Source organism: Ooceraea biroi, chromosome 2, assembly GCF_003672135.1.
Source record: "Ooceraea biroi isolate clonal line C1 chromosome 2, Obir_v5.4, whole genome shotgun sequence".
Classification (NCBI taxonomy): Eukaryota; Metazoa; Arthropoda; class Insecta; order Hymenoptera; family Formicidae; genus Ooceraea; species Ooceraea biroi.
Genome location: NC_039507.1, coordinates 4,636,854 through 4,658,880, shown reverse-complemented (window position 1 = coordinate 4,658,880; position 22,027 = coordinate 4,636,854). Strand labels below are relative to the sequence as shown.

The following is a 22,027-nucleotide window of genomic DNA, read 5'->3' as shown; positions in this document are numbered from 1 at the left end:
TCTGTATATCTCATTAAATGCGACTACATTGGTATAATTCGCTTATAACGCTAACTACCTGCGGCGGTCGCGCTCCGATTCGAGATTCGTGGCGGACGATAAAAAGGACTGGGAATGTCGGAAGCGCGCAATGCGCCGATCGAGTGCCGTGTGTCTCACAGACACACCGGTTGACAAGCGGAGCCAAGGGAACGAGCGCAGGAACGAGGGTCTTAACTTTATACACGCTCCGCGTAAAGATCTCTAGGGACACACTAAATCTGCGGTAAGCGACTTGTCATCGACGTAATTGACTTTCTCCCGTGTCGAGGATAAAAGAAACCTGGCAGGATCACCCGCCACAAGATACGAACTAATTAAGGAAGTCCGTGGGCCAATTAATATCCGCTTGACTGGATGCCCCGGAACAATGTGCACTCGTTCTTTCTTTCTCTTCCCGCTACGCGCTTTTGAAACGAAGCCAACTTTGCGCGGCCCGCAATGCGCGCAAGGCACGTGGGTGTAATTTAAACGGACGATCATAAAAAATGGCGAATACGCTCGAATTTACTTCGAGGACAAACGGAATTGCAGCCGGTTTCGCGAAATAGTCGTTAATTTCGCTTCGCATTCCGCAGGAGCGTATCTTTCTTGCGCTGTGTTATCGAAACATATCATTTTCCCGGGACATTAGTATAAACAACATAGAAATAATTTAAGAGTACTGTATATGAATTCGAGTATTATTGAGGGGCGACTCGACTGAAAAAAGAAACTGATATTAATCGCGCGCAATCCAGGTACTTTTCTTAATTCGATAATAAATGAGAGAGTAATTTATCGACCTGTACAGTCCAGTATCACCGTAACTGCCGCGTACAATCTACATGGTGTTTTCAAGGTATTCCACGAGGCTCCTTGGATATCGCGATGCGATACGCGGCGGGCAACAACTGAATGCGCGCGACCGGTTTGATGATCTACACGCGTGATCAAGAGGGTGTCATTAAATTATTCGTGTAACATATTTTGTCAAGTTTCCTTATGGACCAGTCAAAGTCGCTCCTCACTTCTCGGCCGCGTGTTCGTCCCGAGGAATGTCTCGCTCCCTTTGCCCACGGTGTATAACTGGGTCGTAAATATCGGTACCCGCAATTTAGCCATACCACGCGTATATCGAATGCATAAACCTACCGATACGATGCAGAACCTTCCTCACGAAGGCCCGTTCTTTGTTCCAGATGGGGCCCCGGTTCCCGAGGACGCAGCAATCGAACAGCACGAGGTAAGAAACATTTTTGAGGAATAATAAAAGGAAGGGACACCTACGTGGCTGCTGCCTCGTGACGCAATTCGAAGGTGTAAAGCCTGATTCAAATCGGGAATCGCGATATATACGTGACGCGAGGTCAAATGCGATTGCACGCGTCGCTTGAATACTTTACGGATTATCCAGAGTTTCACGCAGACATCCTCTCGTTTCGACGAAATATCTCACGCTCTCTCTTTCCCTCCATATTATTGTAATTTACATTAAGATCAGCATGATTATCGCTGCCGATTAATGCCAGCTATTGTCCGATTCATACTTGAACAAAATGCAGATCGCTTGATAAATGAAATCTATTACGAAATACCTTTATAAACGAAGCCAAATGTTAGTTCCGTTAAAAAGAAAAATATTTTGTTAACATATAATATAACTTATTATTTTACGTCATATCTTTCTTCATTCATTATTTCATGCAAGCGTAAATACATATTTGCTTTCCTACATACTCTTTAACTGCTTATTTCGTATTAATAATGTGTTTAATAGATTACAGATAGTTAAAACATGCAAATGCATCATTACATCCCTTCTAGCTATTGCTCTGTTCTTGACCGTCATGCTTATAACTTATATTTCTGTCTATAAGCCATAACTTTATTTATGTGTGTTTGTTATCGCAATAAATATAGAGTATATTCCTTCCGATGTCCATGATGTAGCACCGTATCTCGTATCCTAATGAGTGCTCATAGAGATGATACATAATAAATCAAACGGTAATTATTCCAACTGGAGATCGTATTGATAAGCACGCTGTAAATTATGTTCGCGACAGCGCAAACGTCACTAATACAACAATTGCCAATACTAATTGTAAGGCAACATTGTACCACACGTATATAAATGTATGTATAATATTTTCCATTTTTGGAGAATAAAAGCTCTGCGCTAAATTCTGAAAATGGATATTTTTAGACAACGTCTTTATTGTAAAGTCAAGCAATTCTTCTTTTTATGAATAATCTTTTATTTACATGCTTGCTATAATCATTTTTAAAAACTAATACAGTCGGGCAAAATAAAAAGTAACTTGCTTCAATCCGCTCGACTTTGCGGCATAATTTTGCGGTGACTAATCTCACTTGATCTTTTTAATCTTCGATCTCTTTAACGGAATGTGACAGACTTGAAGCGGCGATCAAAAGAAGGATTATAAAATTACAAGCTTGTATTCCGCGATCGTTCAGCCGACCGGGACCGATGTCGATTTCGCCCCGAGATCTCCGCAGTGCTGCACTTTCGCATGTCACAACATACGTGCTTCAGCAATAAAACTTACAAGTTTCTTCGCTGTACGATGATTTGCGCCGCTCTAAAAGAACGACGGATCACCCATCGAACTGCCTGTGGCCGCTCATATACAGATTGCCCCTAATTCACATATAATTCATACTGGCCAACTGGGGATAAAGGCACTATGGCTAATTGGATAGCGCATGCACACCAACATTCGAGATAATATAATAATCTTCAGGTGTACCGTGCATTTTGCCCGCGCGAGAATGCATTGCGATAATAATTTGCCTGCCGTAATCGCGTAATAATAGCGTGCCCCTCTTTTCCACTACACCCTGCCTTCTCCTCTTTGTCAATCTACCCCGATCGTTACAGAGAATATTGAACCTTTCATACTAAATCTTGCTTATAATATTACGTATATAAAAAAAAAGAGATAAACGGCGAAGGGGAGATAATACGTTTGTAATCGAACAGGTAGAAATGTAAGAACGTTCTGGTCAAACGCGCGTGCTATTCTATCAATTACACTATAATTTCTAAATTCACAACTGCTTTGCATATGTACGTAAAAGCATATCCATCAGGTGTGCAAGCCGTGGAACTAATTACGTTCCGTAATCGTATTACAATTATAACACGTCTTTCTGTTCACTCACTTTCTTATTATATCGATGACTGAAAAGGTTCTGTATATATTTATGCCTCGATATGTTTCTTTCCTTTCAACAATGTTATCTAATACTACACGTGCTATACATAATATCATGACAATAGATACTTTTTATCGATTACATTGAAATATGATGATGCTTATATTTATATGTTCTTTTGTTGGAAGTGATATGTATAAGTACATATAAAACATGTACGCACACACTTGAAATATCCAGATCTACATCTGATGGAAAAATTAAATTCAGGTTTTTATTATAACATTTATCTTCATGCGAACGTGTTGTCCGATTAAATCATGTCTTGTAATCACATAATTGTAAGCTGTCTTTCTCTTCCTCTCGATTCTTTTGTAATTATATGATGATGTAATGCCATTTCTCCCTATTTCCTCTACTCGCCATTTCCTATTTTGATTGATCACATCATCACTTATTATATAAATATATATTTCAATATTATTTTATCTGTACTGTATTATTCAAAGTAAATATACATTTCTATATTATTATACAAATTTTTTCTATCATAAACATATTGTAATTAACGAATTGCACAATTGTAAACAATTTATTTTTTATTTCAATTTTTAATTAATGATTGTATTATCAGTTTTATTGCTTATATCAGAGAAACTTCCAAATTTTAATCTAACATTTCATCTTTCCGCACAACGTGAGACTTGCGGTGTCGCAAAGGTAGTATTTCAATTCGTCGCGCTATAACGCTGATAGTGCTGCTTAATTACGTTAGCTAAAGCAGGATAATTACAGCACAGTGATTAACCGCGACATATTATTTTGCTCCTGATACGGTCAAAGTATCCGTGTGTAGAATCTCGCTCGTGCGATCTATCGCTCATTTCACATTACGAGCCGCGAGGAGGCATCCATCATGCTTGTTCGCCGGTGTGCACCGTAGAATTTATTATCTACACTCGTATAACATTCGGAACGGTCGTGGAGTATACCGCGATGCCCGCTTGTCGGAGCATTTTTCGCTAAGCGCTAATATATAATCGCTTTGTTGCGAAACTACGCGCATTCATTCGCCATTCTGCCAACGTATTACAATGCACGCGCTTGTACGAATTTTCAACCGACACGACGTACGCGTGCAAGAAACGAATGTCAGTCGGCGATGCAGCCGGATTCGTTTGCGAACTTGATGGCGTGTTCGCAGAAACAACTACGCGCAATACAGGGAGCAGGGTATTGTGCTCGTGCCGAGAAAAGGCTGATACAGTTACGTCGGGCGAACGCTGACCTGACCTATTCGTAACAATGCTAGGCGTGTCGCAGCGGCGTGTCGCAAGCAATTTCAATGACCATCTCTATGTGCTTCGCTAGTATTATATTAATCGTCTCGACGCGTGAGCAGCATTACTCGCGTGCACGTGACTCTCGGTATTAATCGCACCGCGTGCATTCGCGAAACGTTAATGTGCGCGGGGCCGGTAATACACGTAAATACGTGTATGGATCATGTATGACATTACGTATAGTAACTAGTCTTGCACAGGCGGTCGCCGCTACGAAGATGGCTTTAAATGTCAAGGCGAGGACACGGTGGCCTGCTGGAACACGCAGGCCGTCTCTCTTCGGTCCGCGCACTCGGCTGATGCACTCCGCGAAAGGAACTGTTGCATCTCACGATCATTGAAACCTTTCCTGCCGAGTCTGAATAATTTTTGCACCAGTTGTATAATGGATAATAAATTATGAAGACAAAATCATTCTGAGAAGAATGGTGCAGAGAGTGTACCGGTAGCGGCGTCTATATTCTGTTGCTTCAGGGTAATATCTTGAATAAAGAGGCAAAACGCGCGCGATAGGAAAATCGATATGGAGAATGAAGAAGCTGGTTTTTCTAGAATCCTTGCTCAAGTCCTACTAATGCGTAATGCACAATTATCACGTAACAATAAATTAGCGTTAAGTGGAAGTATCACTTGTGAAAATGCCACTGCGAAACAATATCAGAACCACGAAGAATTACACAATAAACGATTTAACATTATGTCCATATTATATCCGAGAATGATTAGTAACAGCACATAAATATGTCAATGTGGCAGTATATAAACGAATACATACACAGAACTTTATTGGTCCGAAATTCCATTTCCTGGTGCTAAAATCCATCGCGTTCCGCTTATTGCATTAATCTTCAACAGTAAAGTTTTTACACGTTTGGAAGCGCGATGAAAGTTCAATTACAAGCTGTTGAGTTTAAGAGAGCGCGCATTTCAGTAGCGCGAAATCGTAAAACATTTTTCTAACCGCGCATATAGACTTTCTCCCGTTCGCATCGGCGTTTATTGTTCGAAAGTCAACTCCTAGTATAATTGTAGAGAAACTTTTTCTCCTGTTGCAGGACTCGGTGGCGTCGGCATCGGAAGTAGGCGAAGAGTACGATGATTCCGACATGTATATGGAGCCGGATGAATCCGAGACGACGTCGCAAGCGGATCACGCAGAGGAAAGCATAGAAGATCATAGCGAGGCTAAAACGTCCACTGATGCCGCTGATGAAAGCACTGAAAAATCAGTTGGCACCGAAAAGCCTGACGACAGCGAGAAGCCTAAAGACAACGAGAAGCCTGAAGACCAGGAGGCCAAGAACACGCAACACACCGCCACGCAGTTCGCCGATGCGGAAGACAAGAGCTTGGAGAGCGAAAGTCAAAACTTCTTCCCATCGTTCGCGGAGCTGTTCGCGAACCACCGGCTTCCGTTCACGGAGCAGCAGCAGCAGCGTTATCGTCCAAACAGATTTCTCGGCTACTTCCAACGCGATCGTGCCAATTATCAGACAGCCGCAAGCGCAACGAAGGATCACTCTCTGCTGGGTTCCGGCAACTTCGGCGTGATCCGCGGCGGTACTTACTACCCGGAGGACAAGGAGCACGACGAGTACTCGGCAGACACGAGCCTTTACAACCCGTATTACCATAGTCGCGGTCGTGCACACTACTATAGGAATCCGAAGCCACAACCGATCCGCGGCGGTGACATCTTTGCGAACTTCCGCGACTTCGCCGACATTACGGCGCCGCCCAAGTCCAGCTTCTCGCACCTCTCCGTCGTATACGCGAACAAGAACGGCAGCTCCACCGGACGCGTCACGGAACCCAGGAATATCATCGAGACGCTGAGGATGTTGGAGGAAGAGGAGCGGTCCAACGCGGAGGAAACAACCACCACGGAAATACCAAGGAAAAAGCAGAGCAAGGGCAAGCGGAAGCTCATGAAGATGAAGCAGTACGAGGAGGACAAGGCTAGGAGGTCCCGCATGTCCGTGGAGCCGCTGCTCGCCCTGAGCTGAGCGTGAACGAGCATGTGTGCACGTTAACGCGGACGCAAATCTCGGGATTTCTCCCAAACGCGGAATCTGGCCTCGAGATCAGAACCAAAGTTCGAAAAGCGTCGTCTCTCTATCAATCGGAGGGGAATGTACTGAATACGTGCGACAGAGACAAGGGAAAAGGTTTCGCAGCTTTCTCGCACTTTTGCGGACGAGACTGTGCACGCGCGTACGAACTTCTCGATCAATCCGAAAGACTGGCGGCTTGAGAATCATATTTCGAAATTAACACGTGGAATCGTTGTCGATTACGGTATCCAATATCCTAACGTTGGATCTCCTGGCGGTGGTCCGTAACGATGCGAGGCTTGAGCGACGAAAATGACGATTCGCGGTTCGTAAATTAAGCGCCGTGCTGAGTTTCCGCAATCCCCGCAATAATTAATGACCCCGCGAAAATATTTTAGTACGAATATACAAACCTGAAAAATATCATAGAAAGCTGGGAGAAAGTGCATGCGCGATGACGCTAAATGTAGAACGCTGCCGTTCCTGTTTATCCATCGATCGTTATCAGATCTGAATGACGCATGTGCTTAATTAATATTATTAATATAAGTATCCTTTAAATTAACCAGTAACCGCGCACGGGTTTGACGGATCCTAATCATAAGACATCGAGCCTGTAATGCAGTGGATTGGGAAATTCAACACACGTGGCACACTGTACGTTTTGCCGGCTGCGCGGACACCTTCTGGAGAACCGTTCCCGTTTCGGCAAGCCACTCGCAGAGCCAACTAGTGACGATTATTCACGGAGGCTTTTTACGTTGATTCAATTCACTTGCTCGTACGTGAACGTTACGCTCGAGTAAGCCACGATTCCGGAATCGGTAACTCCCTTACCAACGACACTTGCGTTCGGGTTAAAACTGAATTCCACGAGGCTCCTGTGCGCGGCCTCGTTATCCTACAATTATGCGAAACGCGTAAGCACGACGCGTAGGGTATAATTCTGAATATGCGTGAGATCTGTTCTCTTTAGTTACAGTTTCTACTTCTGCATTCGCTCTTCTCTTCTCTCTTCAAAGTGGCGTGACCTCGTTTCGTTCCAGGTGCTAAAAAGTGTACTACAAATGTACGACTGAGAAGAATAGAGCCACGAAGACGCTCGCGCGACCAAATTTCGCGTCGAGCTGACTCTCCTCTTTCGCGAAACTGCGGTATTATTATAGATAAATTATATCGGTTCGCTTTTTACGTTTACTTTAGTGTTTTAGCTAAAGCGCAAACGCGATGACAATGTATCGCGCGTTTACTCACGAGATATTGTGTTGAATACACGCGCGCGGCTCGTTAATACGTGTACCAGCGCGCGCAAAAAAAAAGTTAATTTTAATTGGATATATTTTAAGTGAAGATCCGCATACATTCATTACGCTAATAAAGACTGTCGAATTTGTATTCGCTATTGATTATGGAAATACGCTAATTATAAAACTTCTCTCCAGTTGCTCGCAGCGTTAACGAGGCTACCAATGAGTCTCGAAATTTATAAGAGAAGCGTTACTTGAAGAAATCTCTTAACATTTCTTGCCATTCGCAATAATTCATGGAATAAAAAGTACTCAAATGGTCGCGCTGGGATTCCAGGGGACGACTACGACTTTCATCCCGGACAAAATTTGCGGCGAAGGTTGTCGTATCTAGCCAACAGAAAGGCCTCCAAATCGACGGAGAGATCGTGCGATTCCTTCGCTGCAGATCTCGATTCATTGTTGTTTCATTTGTTGTTGATTATTTTAACTGTACCATTAGACTCTTATATCGACCTGACACTTAAAAATATGTTCAAAAAAGATATTGTGCCTCGCTTATTCTACTTTGCTGCGAAGGGGTGCAATAAAAGCATTTAATAAAGTATATTTTTCAAACATAATATTTCTGACCCATAATTTCATGTAAGGAGACGTTCTCTTTTTCGTACGGTGCAATTAATTTTCTTATTTTCAGAAATACGAAATTTTTGTATGCATAAAATGTATATAAATTTCAGTTACAAGAATATTAAAATATATGATTTGATACGTAGCAAAGTCTCTGTCTATCAAAAATACAAATAGATGTAAAAATACAATTATAATAAATCGTACAGCAGAGTATGTTTAAAATAAGATATCATGAGGTGCCCATGAATTCCCGGAGACATGTTACATGTGTTTCTTTAACATTGCGATAAGTTTGCCGATACCTTCGTGAACATCCGAGTGAGTAGCAGGTTCGTATAACCACGCAGGTGTGCTAAAAACATTGTATCTCTTGCATCGTGTTACTTCTTTAACACCTTTCATTTCTACTCTACCTCCCATGCTTTTGACCTTTTTGATAGCATCGGCATATGGCCAGTCCTCTTTGGGTGCTGCGAAGTAATTCTCAAATGTTACACGAGAAAGGTTGTCAATGAGAGAATGATTACTTACATTCTTTGCCAAGCGTGACTTTCACACCTCTCAACACTTTAGCAACAAGCGCACTGGCAATGCACATAGAGCCGATCGGTTTTTTCTCGCAATAAAAGTCCTCGATAAGCTTCTCTAAGTCGGGTAAGACAGTGCAATCTGCACCCTTTTCAACAAAATTACTCCTTTGTAAACAAAAGTGATAGTTGGACATTGGCTCAAATTATTGCAGTAGTTCAAGTTTGAATTATTTACTCTTTAGCTTTCAATAAAGAAATATTAATTCAATAAAGATTGATAGAATTTTAATGTAGAAAATAGAAGAAAGAATCTTTATTCTATTTCCTCTTTTCAATTGCATTATAGAATATTTCAGTATTCAATTATCATATTTACAAAGTACGTGCAGCGCCGAACCCTCCAGGTATAACAAGAGCACCATGTGTACAAGCATCGCATTCGCACAGAGGTTTTATACACGATTTTGCTAATCTGGCAGCTTCGACGAGAGCATTCCTGGAAGGACTAGCAGTATCCAGCTCTCTGGTAAGATGATTGATTACGCCACTAATTTCAACATCTGGGGCGTAGAATTGTGGCTTCATGTTTTTCTGGCATATGTGTATGGCTGCCGAAATAGCTTCTGAAATTTCGGTGCCGTCGAGTGAGCCGCATCCGCATAACACCTAGAGCAAAACATAATCCAAATTTTTGTTGCATATTAAGGATAGCGACTACAACTTTCGTATTTAACGCATTTAATGTATAATAAATTTATGACAAGTTGAAAAGTCTCAATATAAAATATTAAAGACTGAAATCTATACCATTTATCTTAATTCAGATATTTTTCAAATACAGTTTTAAATGTTTGTAACTGTACACGTTGATTAAAAAATATCAATATCGCGATAATAATTTTCGCGTACGCGCATAATTCGTCCGAGTCAAACGTAAAGTATTCGGAAGTCATAAATTGACAAAATTGCACGGTATCTCTTTTCACAAGCGACACTACATGTTAAAACAACCTCATAAACACACTTTTCGCTCTTATGCTATAAAGATGTATTATTACTACAAAAATTTAATAGCTCGAGTAATGACTACCGCTACATTTTCTTGTGGCGTTTCTTTTCCGCAGAAAAACTTAAGCCGTTTTCCGCCGTAGGAGCCGTTGAAACGTCGCGTTACATCACGCCGCGAAAGTATAGTACATCGTTTTTAATTTGTATGTAAAAGAATTCGTACGAGGAAAATGTTTTTAATATGCAAATATAATAGTATCGTAAAACCTCAGGTGAGCTGTATCTTAAGTTCATTTCTTTTTTCTTATCGGAAGTCAAGAGATGATTATTATGCTTATCTAACGCTCTTTCACAAATGCTGAATAATGTTATCGCGAAGTAACATCATACAAGTATGTATTTAACATCATTTATCTTATATAAACATTATTTTAGGATATTAATTTGTTAATTATAATTTTATACAAAAACATACATAAATAAAAACTACGTTCGAATTAACAGAATATCTCAAATGTAATACATCACATTACTATATATCAGGATAATTTAATATAAAAGCATTAAAATGTATAGTGTTTGAATACGTAAATTATTAAGTAAAATATATAACATTGTAATATTATAATACGTATAAATTATAGCGTACGAGTATTTTTCCCTTAAATAATTATATTTACAATCATTTATAATTATATTTCTATTTTATAGCTCTCTCTGCTAATGTGAAATTCATGTGAATGCACATCTGGAGAAATTTATATCACATATAAAAAACATATTGTTAATATATAATATTAGCATACATACTACGGCTACGGACACAGGTTCATGACATTTCTTTCGTTTCGTTAGAATTTTTCCCGTGCAAATTTGCGATGTGTGAAGGTTACTGGCAAGCGCTGATATAAAGATGGGGGTGCGACGTCGCAAGAAGAACGCGACATGCGGTCGTAACATATTTCCTCGATGCAAAAGGAAAATGCGCAGAGGGGAGTTTCTCAATTCTGATTAATTTAATGTGAACAATTTTGACTATGAATAATTTTCGGGAAAATATTTTCCGTGGTACAGCGATCCTGATTTGTTCTTGTCACCCTTTTCAAAAAAGGGATGCGATCTTCCTTGTTAACCGTACTTCACAGTAGACGTTCACGTAGTTCCAGCTATTTTCGTGAGAGTGCAGGTCCATTCGGAATCCCAGTCAGTGCCCCCGATGTTGAGCGAAGGAAGCCTTTCACTCCGTCGATACGACGATTTCATATAGTAGCCACAGTCGGTTTCATAGTAACCACAGAGCTTCAGGTTGCTTCAAAAAGAGGACTAGCGCGAAAAGAGGGATGCGATAGAGCGATAGAATTAAGAGAAGGAGCATCTTCCCCCATAGTACCTCTCACGCTTAAATAAACATCGACAAGGTATGCTGAACTTACTTTATGGCCCATATAATCTTTATTGTGCTCTAGGAGCAATTTTCGCACAGGCCATGAATACAAAATACATCGCGGGATGGAAGGTAAGATATAACAACGCTATGAGGCAAAGAAGGGCTATGTGTGATAATAAATTCCGTTGGCTCATTGAAATATAAAGTAGTTTGTAAATCCGGCAGAAACTGATTTTTGCCAGCACAGACAAAATGGTTTCAGCATCGCGTAAAACGCACTATGTTGAAAAGAATTGTAAAAGTTGCGATTTTATTTTATGTAAAATATATAAAATATTTATAATTAACATATTAATATTTCTAATATAAAGAATTATAAATATATATATATATATATATTAAAAAGTGAAAAAATTGTTAAGTAAGATAACAAACACAAAATATTCAAAACAGTGCAACCAAATGATAAAACTGTGATCAATTATCCGACGGGGTTTCTTGTCTCGTACACAAACGATAACGCTGCGCAACTTTCTACAAGATTTGATGATGAGATCGCCTTATAAAAGCGATAAAAAAAATCTTAAATCACATCGTACAATCGCTCGTACCGCGCCGGAATCGATAATAGCGCTTATCGCATCGCGATTACATATCGTACGTCATATAAGGTCGCTTTATTAAAATTATCAGTGCGAGATGAGCGCACCCCGGAGCGCTGTTTCGCCACGACACCATTTCCCCGATCCCCTTTCCGCAAGGCGTACGGAGGCTTACGCATAATCTTATGTAAATCCCAAGCCACCCTTATGCTTGCACGTTCTTACATCAGGGAAGAGCGTCGTACATGGGTCGCTTCTCGGGTTACGCAGCGAAAGGGATGCGTAGGCGACGGTTCAGGGGTGCTCGCGCGCACGGGGCGAGGGCGCGGGGCTTATATGAATGTTAAAATAAGTTTGAAATTGTCGCGGACAAGTTCGGCCCCGTGGGAGGTACCCGTCGAGTAATTTCACGGCGCCGGCGGTTTCGACCCTTCGGCGAGTTTGCAACCAGCCGCGGATTCGTAGAAACTTCTGGCGCAGCTCCGCCGCGCGACTTCCGCCACCTTCGTCGATAGCGTGGTGATCATTTACCTCGATCCTAGATAAGCGCCGTTAAAATATTGTCGTGCTTCCATTCTCGCGGTGAGTCTAAGAGCTTTGAAATTGTGCCATTTATGATATATGGTCAGTCTAGTTCTCCGTAAAAGTGCAAATGTGTCAAAATATCTTGGAGAAATCAATTCCGGACGATTAAATAATGATAACAAATTCAAGCTACATAATTGGTAAAAAGTTCATCTGTGAAAACACGTCGTATTTAGCGCTACACATTTAGAGCTGCAACGGATGAAAAGACAATCATCAGGGAGACAAATCGTCGCCCTGAAAACAGTGTCCCGCAGATTTCTCAAACGCTTGGTAAAGCGTCGCTGAAAGGAGCACGCCGGGTATAGGAAAACTAACGAAATTTCACAGACAAAGCCTGACAAAGAGAAAGAGGGTCAGCGAAGGAAAGGGAGAGAGAAATAAAGAGGGTACAATACACCGTCAGCGAGCTGACACGCGAACTGAAGCCGTTTTGCCGCCTGACAGCTTCGTGAGATCCTTGCGGGTACGTGCGCCTCGCTCGAGGAACGCATCTTCGTTGTTCTCGGAAAGTTTAAATCACGAATTCGCGGGGAGACCGTGGCAGCTCCCATGGCGTCCGGATGTGGATTCGGGGAGGGTCGTCAGAGAATTCGCCAGGCGGGAGAGTCTGATGGGTAAATGCGATGTGATGCGAGTAACTGAGTGGCTAATTGAATGAGGTGCCTCCCAAGAGCGCCGATCCGTCGCGTGTCACACGTCAGAATTTGCGCAGCGGGAACACGAAATTACGACGATTGTCGGTCGTGTGCCAATTATCGTCGCGCGGTATGATTGCCAGCGCGGATGATTATGCGACCGAATGACGCCAAGCCCGAATGGCCGATACACGCGGCGCTGGCGGATCGTAACTAGTCAGATCGGTGCAGGAGCCGCGACATATTTCTGCCGATCATTAATAATCCATTAACGGTATTGGCCGCTTTGATTCGCGGGAATATTCGATAACGACTGAGCAGCTGAGCGATGGGGGAAAAAAAGGAGATCGTTTGTCAATTTCCCGGATTGCTGCTGATCGGTTCCTGAGCCGTGGCACGCTACGTCCATACTTTATGCGTGTAAAACTCCAGAGACTAGGACGACGCGGTATTAAATACGACAGTTACGATTCGGAGATTGCAAATTATCAAAACAGGAAGTAAAAAAAAGGAAGCTTGACGTAGAGTGCTCTCAACAGTTGTCAAGTTTATTATTAAAGTAAAATTTAAGAAAACTGTGAAAAGAATGGTAATCTAACTTGATTGGTTCTAAATATACCTTCGACTAAATGGTCGACTAATAACGAGGGATATTTAGATAATTGCGAAACCAACGGACAGTTGCTATCGGGTTGTTTACATTTTCGACAACTCTCAGAGGAAGTGACAGCCGGACATCAAGAACGGAGCCTCGTAAGCGGACGGAGGCTTACGGCATTGCGGATTGGTAAAGGAAGCTGCTTATGCATTCTTGGCGCGAAGGCAATCGCGGGGATGGCGGGTGTTGGATGCCGTGCGAGAATCAGACAAGAGAACAATTACGCGCTGTCAGCCCCGTGGCCGGCAGGATACCATGAGGTGAATCAAAACTAGGTGTGCGCCATCACCCCTGGGCCAGGTCTATCTTCGCGTTCCGAGGCCACGTCCCGCGTCCCGGAGGAGAAAGATCGAATCTCGATCGGTAAGCGTGGTTGGCAGAACAGGCGAATGCCTGCAAAGGGCAATTTACGAGCGACGCGAGAAAAAACTACGGAACCTGAGAGAAATAGTCGTGAAAAATTTAAAACAAGCTTCTCCCGACAAAAACAACATATTGCAACGTATTGTTGACTTCTTGAAAAAATTGGTACATCTTTGAACAAATCGATGTATGCTTTTATCATTTATAACTTTTTATTGGTATTTTTTCTTATTTTCATTTATTTCTTCTTGTGTGGATAGAGCATAATATCGCACTTTATGTAACTGATTTATGCGGATCATTAATGTATTATTAAATGGCAAATTTGTTTTATTCATGTACACCGCCTAAAGTTTCAGCAAATTTCTGAGCAACCAATTCGACGAATTATGAAAAATGAGTAGCTGGTGATCCACGATTAATGACGCAAAGGACCATTTATCATGAAATCCCAGCGATGACAGGAGAATGTGGACGATAATTTATGGCTATGGATTGCCAGCATACTGCATGGCACTTTCCATGAAATAACAGTAACGAGATCTGTTAAATCTTTACGTATTGAGAGATTTCGACTAATTTTTTTGCAGAATCTTCAATCTGATAAATAAAAATTCATGATCAGCCGTTGTTGACGCAATTAGCATTGTTCTAAATATTTATTAAAAACGAATGAACATATTTCTCACGTATTAGCATCAAGGTTCCATTGATTCTGTCTCTCTCGTAAATCGTTTTGGAGAGATAATTACGGCAGTCGATAATTAAACACATATATCAGTCGCTGAACGTATACCTTTGTATCCACGCGACTCAAACGCGAAATGCGACCCGATTTCCGCCAGAGTAATCGGTTTTATAAATCACGAGATATCCCCCAAATCTGTTCTTGCTAAGCAACCGTACATATGCTGGATGGCGTCCAATCCTCGAGCATGGAGCGGCTGTTTCGCGGCGCATACATCATTCGCCCGCAACGAAATTTAAAAGGTCTGCCTACTCGCGCGAATATCAAGAAAGTCGGAGTGCCATTAAAATCTCCGTAAAGTTCATCTCGTCGGAATAAATGAATAAGTAAGAGGTCTCGTTCGCGGCAGAACGAAGGGGTCGGTTGGCATAAAGCGGCGGCATAAAGCGGTTTATACCGTCACTTTGGTATTAAGCCTGACGCCCTTCGAAAGGAATATGCAGTTTAAGTCTGCTTGCGGAAGTCTGACGAAGATTGGGAAAAATGGCCATTGGAGCACATCCATAGTTTATTACAAAAACACACACATCAAAACGACTAACGCACTTTTTTATTGGTTTTTACAGATATAATTCTTATAACATTATTTCTTTTTTGTATCTTAATGCACTTCTCTTGCAATCTTTGTATAACTTCTTTCTTGCAAATTTAATCAAAGTTCGAGATAACTAATAAGAAGTATACTAGAATAACAGTAAAAATTACTGACATAAATTTATAAAAGTGAATCTTTATTGACATGAAGGTTGCACCGCTCAATTATGAGTACCCATTATTTTGTCCGGAAAAGGGTGAATGGAAGAATGACTCCTCTTTGCAGAACACGAGCAGGCTAGTGTCGAGAATTCGAGACGAGTTTCGTCGTGAAAGAGTTTTATTGTATTTTTTTCATTAACAAGTCCGGCTCGCGTTCCCTGGAGGTCGGGAAAGTTGGCGGCGAGTTTTAGCGAGACTTTTGTTAATGTTCGGAATTAACGGAGTAAGGAGACTTTAAGTCATAAGGCCCCGTGGGAGCGCGGGGTTCGACGCGAACTTTCACGATTCTTTATTTCTTTATCAACTCCGACCCTCGCTTCTACCTTCGCCTCGCGGAATGCTCGGTAGTGCGACCGACCGTTTCCTCCCTCTACGCAAGCGCGCTCCATAATTACTTTGTTCGACACAATTCTCTTATTTTCATTTTTCGTACGCCCTTATTTTATCGCCACTTGCGAGAATACGACCAGCGAGAAATTCGTAGTTGTTCTAGGTTTCACGTATAATAAAGCTACGGTATCACGCACCGTTCATACGTAACTTCTTCGCTGTCTCACTTGTCTGAATTTCCCTGTTGCACAGCGTCTGCCAGAGATACAGTAGGGGACGATTTGGCGCGACAGGCGGTTGATTAGTTACATGAGACTGGATACCCCCGCTATTCTGCCCTCTCTTCTACCTGTGCGCGACTACGTGCACGAATACGTTCGCCTCGGACCCAAGCGTCGTCAATGGGATGCATACGTCAATCGCCATGCTAATGGTACGTCTAAACGTACACAACGCAATCATGTTACATTATGCGTGACGCTACGCGCGGTTCACGGAAGCGTGTTTAAGTTGAGCGCAAGATACATGGTAACATAACGTAACAACAGCTATGCTAACACGTCATGCATGAAGAGATGAAAGAGACAATTAAACGGTGTCGATTAAATCATTAATTAATAAAAGGATGCTCCAGCGACAAGTGTTGAAAGAAACTCCTCTCTACACACGTGCAATTTGCAAAATATAAATTATTTTCTTGCGATGCATTTAAAATATTGTTTCATTATTATTGTAAGAGCGATTCGGAGAACGTAACGTTCGAATCAAAACTTGTTAACATAAGCACTAGATTAGCTTTGCTTGATCTAGATTTCCAAACTGAAATGGATAAAACCAACGCACTCTGGTTTTTCCCTTTTTAAAGTTACCCAGTTTTGCAGTTGAAATATCTTTTGGATCAATGTTTGCGCCACACATTGGCAAAGCCCGTAAATCTCGGCGATCAATGGTATTTTTTCGCGTGTTTGCATGCTGCGTGTGATGTACTGGCCCTATTACGCAGTACAGTCGTAATTTTTCGTGAAATAATGAAAAGGTTTGGTCCGAAGTAAAAAGGATAGGATGCGTAATGCGAGAAGGTGAACCAGAAAGAATACTGCAACTGACATAAATTCACAACAAGCATTTATATTTATAATATTAAAGTACTTAATTATATTATATTTATCGTATAGTATATACAAATTGAACGAGAAATTTTCGCACGAGTTTCGGTAATGAGGCGAAAATTGAGACAGCTTTATTAAGTTGAGGGAAGTTGCCGTGATGAAGTTACAATTACGGCCCCTTTGCCCACCACGGAAGTCACCCTCGCTGCTAATTTTATTTATTACGCAATTTAAAAATCGATGCCGCGATTCGAACCGATAAATGAGCAGCGGAAAAGTTTCGCTGTATCGTTACTTTGAAATCCTCCGTTAAACTGTTAAATCGTGAAATATGTTCCTGCAAAGACACTGCGATATAAACTCTACATAGCAAATGACACATAATTTTTATTCTTGCGAGTTGTATCACTAATTAGACAATTTTCTAATAGTTGAGTAATTAATGCTACGTAAAAATATATGAAATCCGTGCAGTTATATTTTGATATAATCCTTCTCGTATCTCACAAATGACATCTCTACGGCGCAGTGAGCTTCACATGAATGTTCCTGACGAGAAGCCTGATTCAGGATAACAAGTCGCTAACTACGAGGGCATAACAGCCGTGCGCTAACCGAGTTAATCTAACCCGATTAACCGAAGACTAAGGGCTGACTTGGCTCGTGGGATGAATGCAGGCAGAGTAAGTAAATAGCTGCGCTGTCAGCCTGCTCATTTTTCAGTAATTAACAGTCAATTTGCACGCGAAACGTGTATCTGAAATTTCATGGCAGAATCGCGTCATGTACATTATACATTAATGCAACTTGTATTTTAAATTAGAATTGGAATTAATATTACATGGTTAGAAGTGGCGAAAAAATAAAACGAGAAAAATTGAAATTGAACAGTCTGTCAAAAGCTATTGCTGTAGAGCGCTCGGAGAAGCGGTCTTTAACTCTCTGTCATTTTTATCTACTACCTCTCCACGTATTTAAAAACTGTTTTATTGCAGAAAACTATTCTTATTATTTCTACACTGTGGTGCGACAATAGCAATTTTAGTTTTACTAAAACGCACATATATACACAGTAAACTCTATTTATAGTATATCACTTAGATACCGTCGGTGACCGTTTATCGCGGTAAAGAGTGAGGATAGCGGAGAAGATTGGATCCTCGATTTAGTGAGCAGTTAACAGGTAGTGCGAGCCTGGATTACAGAATTAGCCGAAAGACCAAGCGTCATCCGCTGCACGTTTTGGGAGTAGTGGATCCCTCTCAAGTGCTGCCAACCTCGTATATCCCTTCGAGGCCGTAGTCCAAGGTGGAAGACTTTACCGGGTGCTTGCTTCGTAATTAGCCGGTTTCACTCTCAAAGGCTCGGCATGTCTCTCCCAAGAGTCTCAGCGCAGCCTACATTATTTCGCTATTAGCGCTTCGCCGAAATATTTATACCACAGACCAGTGGCTAAACTTCACTCGAGATCAAATTGATTTTGCGATTATCAGACTGGCCAATTTCACCGTTAAATTTTTACAGCGGAACGTTATTTGATTCTCGAGTTAATTTTCACGTTGGAAAAGTGGGCCACATACCGTCAAACGTTTTTACATTGCATCGAGCAGAACCAAGCGCGCGCGCGCGAGCGCAGATGGGGATGCAGCGATACACGCACACATACACGGGCGGTCCACCTCTCTCGTCGTACGCAAGCATTCTACGTCAGGGTAATAAAACATTTCGCGTGCGAGGGTATAATTGTCGGGGTCGGGCCCGTGCGCGCGGTTTATACGGTGTTGGTGCGGCGCGGGACGGCAAGGGACGACGAGGGGTGTGTAGTCTAGGTTTAGGGGCCCCGGGAGGGTACCGCGCCCCCTTTTTCATCCTGTAGTTATTTATCGCCCTGTTTCCTGGTCTCTTTCTCTCTCACTCTCTCTTTTACTCGCTCTCTCTCTCTCTCTCTCTCTCGCAGTTCCATGCACCCTTCGACCGATGGCGAAGGTGGTATTGCGCATTGGTACCATTGGTAATAGAGCGTGATACGTTTGCGTTGTCGTTGTTGTTGTGTGTTGTTGTTATTGGTGGTAGTGGTAGCCGGTGGTGATAGTGGTTGGGGCAGGTTTGCGCACACCTTCGTTAAGTCGCTCCGAATCAAGAATTGACCGCCACACTCGCATCGCTTTGTACTTCCTCGACCCTTCGGATCGCTCGACTTCTCCTCGTTCTATCCACCAACTTTTAATGTGAGTTCTAACGCAGTTTTGCGCCTCGACGAGCCTCTCATCTGGTCGGCCGAGCGAGACAACGCATCCCGGACAATGTCGGTCGCTCTTCGATGACTCTTAGCAGAATCTTCTCATGAATTATAATCGTATTTTTTAAGCAACTATATATTTACTTATTTATTTGTTTAAAAATTGCGCTTACAAATGATCTTAATGATAAGGTGTGAGAGCAATTTTTTCATAAATTTATAAATATCAATAAAATATGTATAAAAATAATGTTATATATATTATGATAACTCCTTCGCAGTTTATAAAAGTTTGAGGCGATCTCGCAGCTTTTTGAAACGCGTGGACAGAACGTTCCAGACAGGAAACTGACAGTACTTGCAATTGAGGGGAAAACACGTTCAGCGGTAATGCTCTATCGGGAGGGTTCGCTATTCCGGCTACGTAAGTGACACATTGACGGGAGCTGACCGCCGGTTGGCAGCTTCGACCGTCTCCCCAGGGTGGCTAGTTACCGCATGATTGGCCCTCCATTACCATATAACGTACAAGCGAACGTGTACACGCTCCTCCGTAATATTTGTCCACCACCTTTGCTTCAGTTGTTCTCGAATATCATATATCGAAGAAAAAAGTCTTTTAAAAAAACTTGAAGATATGCCCCATATCATTATAGCTGTAAGCATTTGTTACAATCTTCATGTAAAATAATGATTTCATTGAATTGCGTAATTCGAATATGCTTTCGAGAATCTCGTGCTTTTACACATAATCTTATTGCGAGACAAAGAGCCGCGCCATAATGCGCGATGTAACAATATGCTGATGGAAGCGAGCGTCAGTTCCCCGTGGATACGTTGTATTCCTTAATACGCGGGTTTTTTTATATTCCCCGGCACCGGTCTACAAGATGTACGCGCAGAGAACGTACCGAGGTTTCAAAGGTTTTTGCGGCCTTATCTCTCGACCCTTGGCATACGGGACGACGAGTCGACGAAGAGAACAACCCTGCCACGGTTAGATGGATAGACATGATGCGAACGTACGTAGACATGTGAGGGTGCACTCGCTTAATTACACCGGAGGCCTCGTGGGATGCCGAGAGGTTGAAGCGACCTTACTCTCCCCTCCCCCTTTTCTCTCTCTCTCTCTCTCTCTCCCATCCTTTTGGTTCTGCTCTACCTTCAACTTGTGTACATCCCTGCTTCTCGCATCTCGTCCGCATTCCTCTCTCTTACTCTTTCCTCACGTGACGTCTACCAACCTACCCCCAGACGTATCGCATCTCCACGCTGAGATTTCCAAACTGGCGCGTAGATAAGCTGGTGTTGCGTCCCTCTTGGGGACTCGTGGCCGGTTGCAGTCGAATGCACTGTCTGCATCGTTGAGAAGCTCTGCAAACGAACCGCAGCTCGTAATGGCGCACGAGTAATTCCCCGTATCCAATGTTATTCCGTGAGAAATTCAGTATTCGCGACAACAGGACTCGCGCTCGTAAAAAACATGCTCTCTGAAATTCCTTTTTCCATCTGCATGCGACATTGTACATCGTCGAGATTTATCGCGCAATATTACGTATTTTTCCGATTAACAAAGCTTACGTTAAAAATGTTTAGCAATTTATAAATAAATGTGGTAAATACAGGAGCTGAGAGTTATCGTAACTCATATGATGCCGAGTTACAAAATTATTAAATTATAAGGTTTTGTAGTCGATAAAGAAACACTTGGTTAGCTTAATTCAAATAGCAATAAAGCAGCACGCCATCCAGGTGTCAACTGTCACATTTGTATTTCGTGCGTTCGCGGTTTCGCGCGTTTCAAGCTCCTCACAACTGTCATGGCGTGACACGATCAATTCATAGTCGCTGTAATGCGTTTCCTTAATTAGTTAATTAATGACGTGCTCTTAAATGGACACCGCAACTCGACAGTAAGCCGAAGCACGCTCGGTTCAAGGAACATTCATCATTCCGACGCCTGTTAGTGGCGCGAAACGCTCTACCGCTAGTCTAATCTCGTGCCCATAAATAAGATAACAATTTTTCATCCCCTTCCAGCGTAGCTACTTGCGGGGACGCGCCCACGAGGAAGCAGAGGTGAACGAACAAGGGGGAGGACGCAAGGCGCAGTAGGGAGATAGAGCTGAGGCAGACAGAAAACGGAAAAGTTTGTAACCCTCGTTACCGGGTATCGAGTTCCAATTAGATGACGATCGCATTTCCAGTGGCAGAGTCAGAAGACGTTTTTGCGTGTACCTGAGACGAACGGTCGATTGCCGACTTACCTTATCCTCCCATGGGTAAATCAAACGGACACTAATTCACGGCGTTCGGGGGATTTCTCTGACTCCAGCATCGTTATCCGTGAGAAAGTCGCAATCGTCACAAGCATTTTATACTGATTATCACGCTCGTTCTTTTTCTATCAAATAATACTGCATTTTGTCAGTTTTATATCCCAAATATAAAATCGTATATATCAAAGTCTGCTGATGGTCGTCGAATAAATTTGAAAAACTTGTCAAAATAAATTTACGTATTTCTATTATCCAGCAGTGTTCAGTAGTGAATATGAATAACGCATTCCGGAAATTGTGATACTGAGAGAAACAGA

At 42.1% G+C, this 22,027-nt stretch overlaps 2 protein-coding genes across 2 annotated transcripts in view; one reads left to right on the top strand and one right to left on the bottom strand.

Moving 5' to 3' along the window:
- LOC105281712 overlaps positions 1-8,468 on the top strand; it is a 52,313-nt gene extending 43,845 nt beyond the window's left edge. The window contains exons 2-3 of the mRNA XM_011343134.3: positions 1,221-1,264; positions 5,600-8,468. Of these exons, the coding sequence (XP_011341436.1) occupies positions 1,221-1,264; positions 5,600-6,550 (995 nt within the window). The 3' untranslated portion in view covers positions 6,551-8,468. The remainder of the gene's footprint in view (positions 1-1,220; positions 1,265-5,599) is intronic.
- A 230-nt stretch (positions 8,469-8,698) lies between these two features.
- Positions 8,699-10,976, bottom strand: LOC113563657 (glutamine amidotransferase-like class 1 domain-containing protein 3A, mitochondrial). Its single transcript, XM_026975588.1, has 4 exons — positions 10,827-10,976; positions 9,385-9,674; positions 9,010-9,173; positions 8,699-8,948 (listed from the first exon to the last, which is right to left on the bottom strand). Exons 1-4 carry the CDS (start codon positions 10,974-10,976, stop codon positions 8,740-8,742), a joined length of 813 nt encoding a protein of 270 aa, XP_026831389.1. The 3' UTR covers positions 8,699-8,739.
- Positions 10,977-22,027: the final 11,051 nt, after the last annotated feature.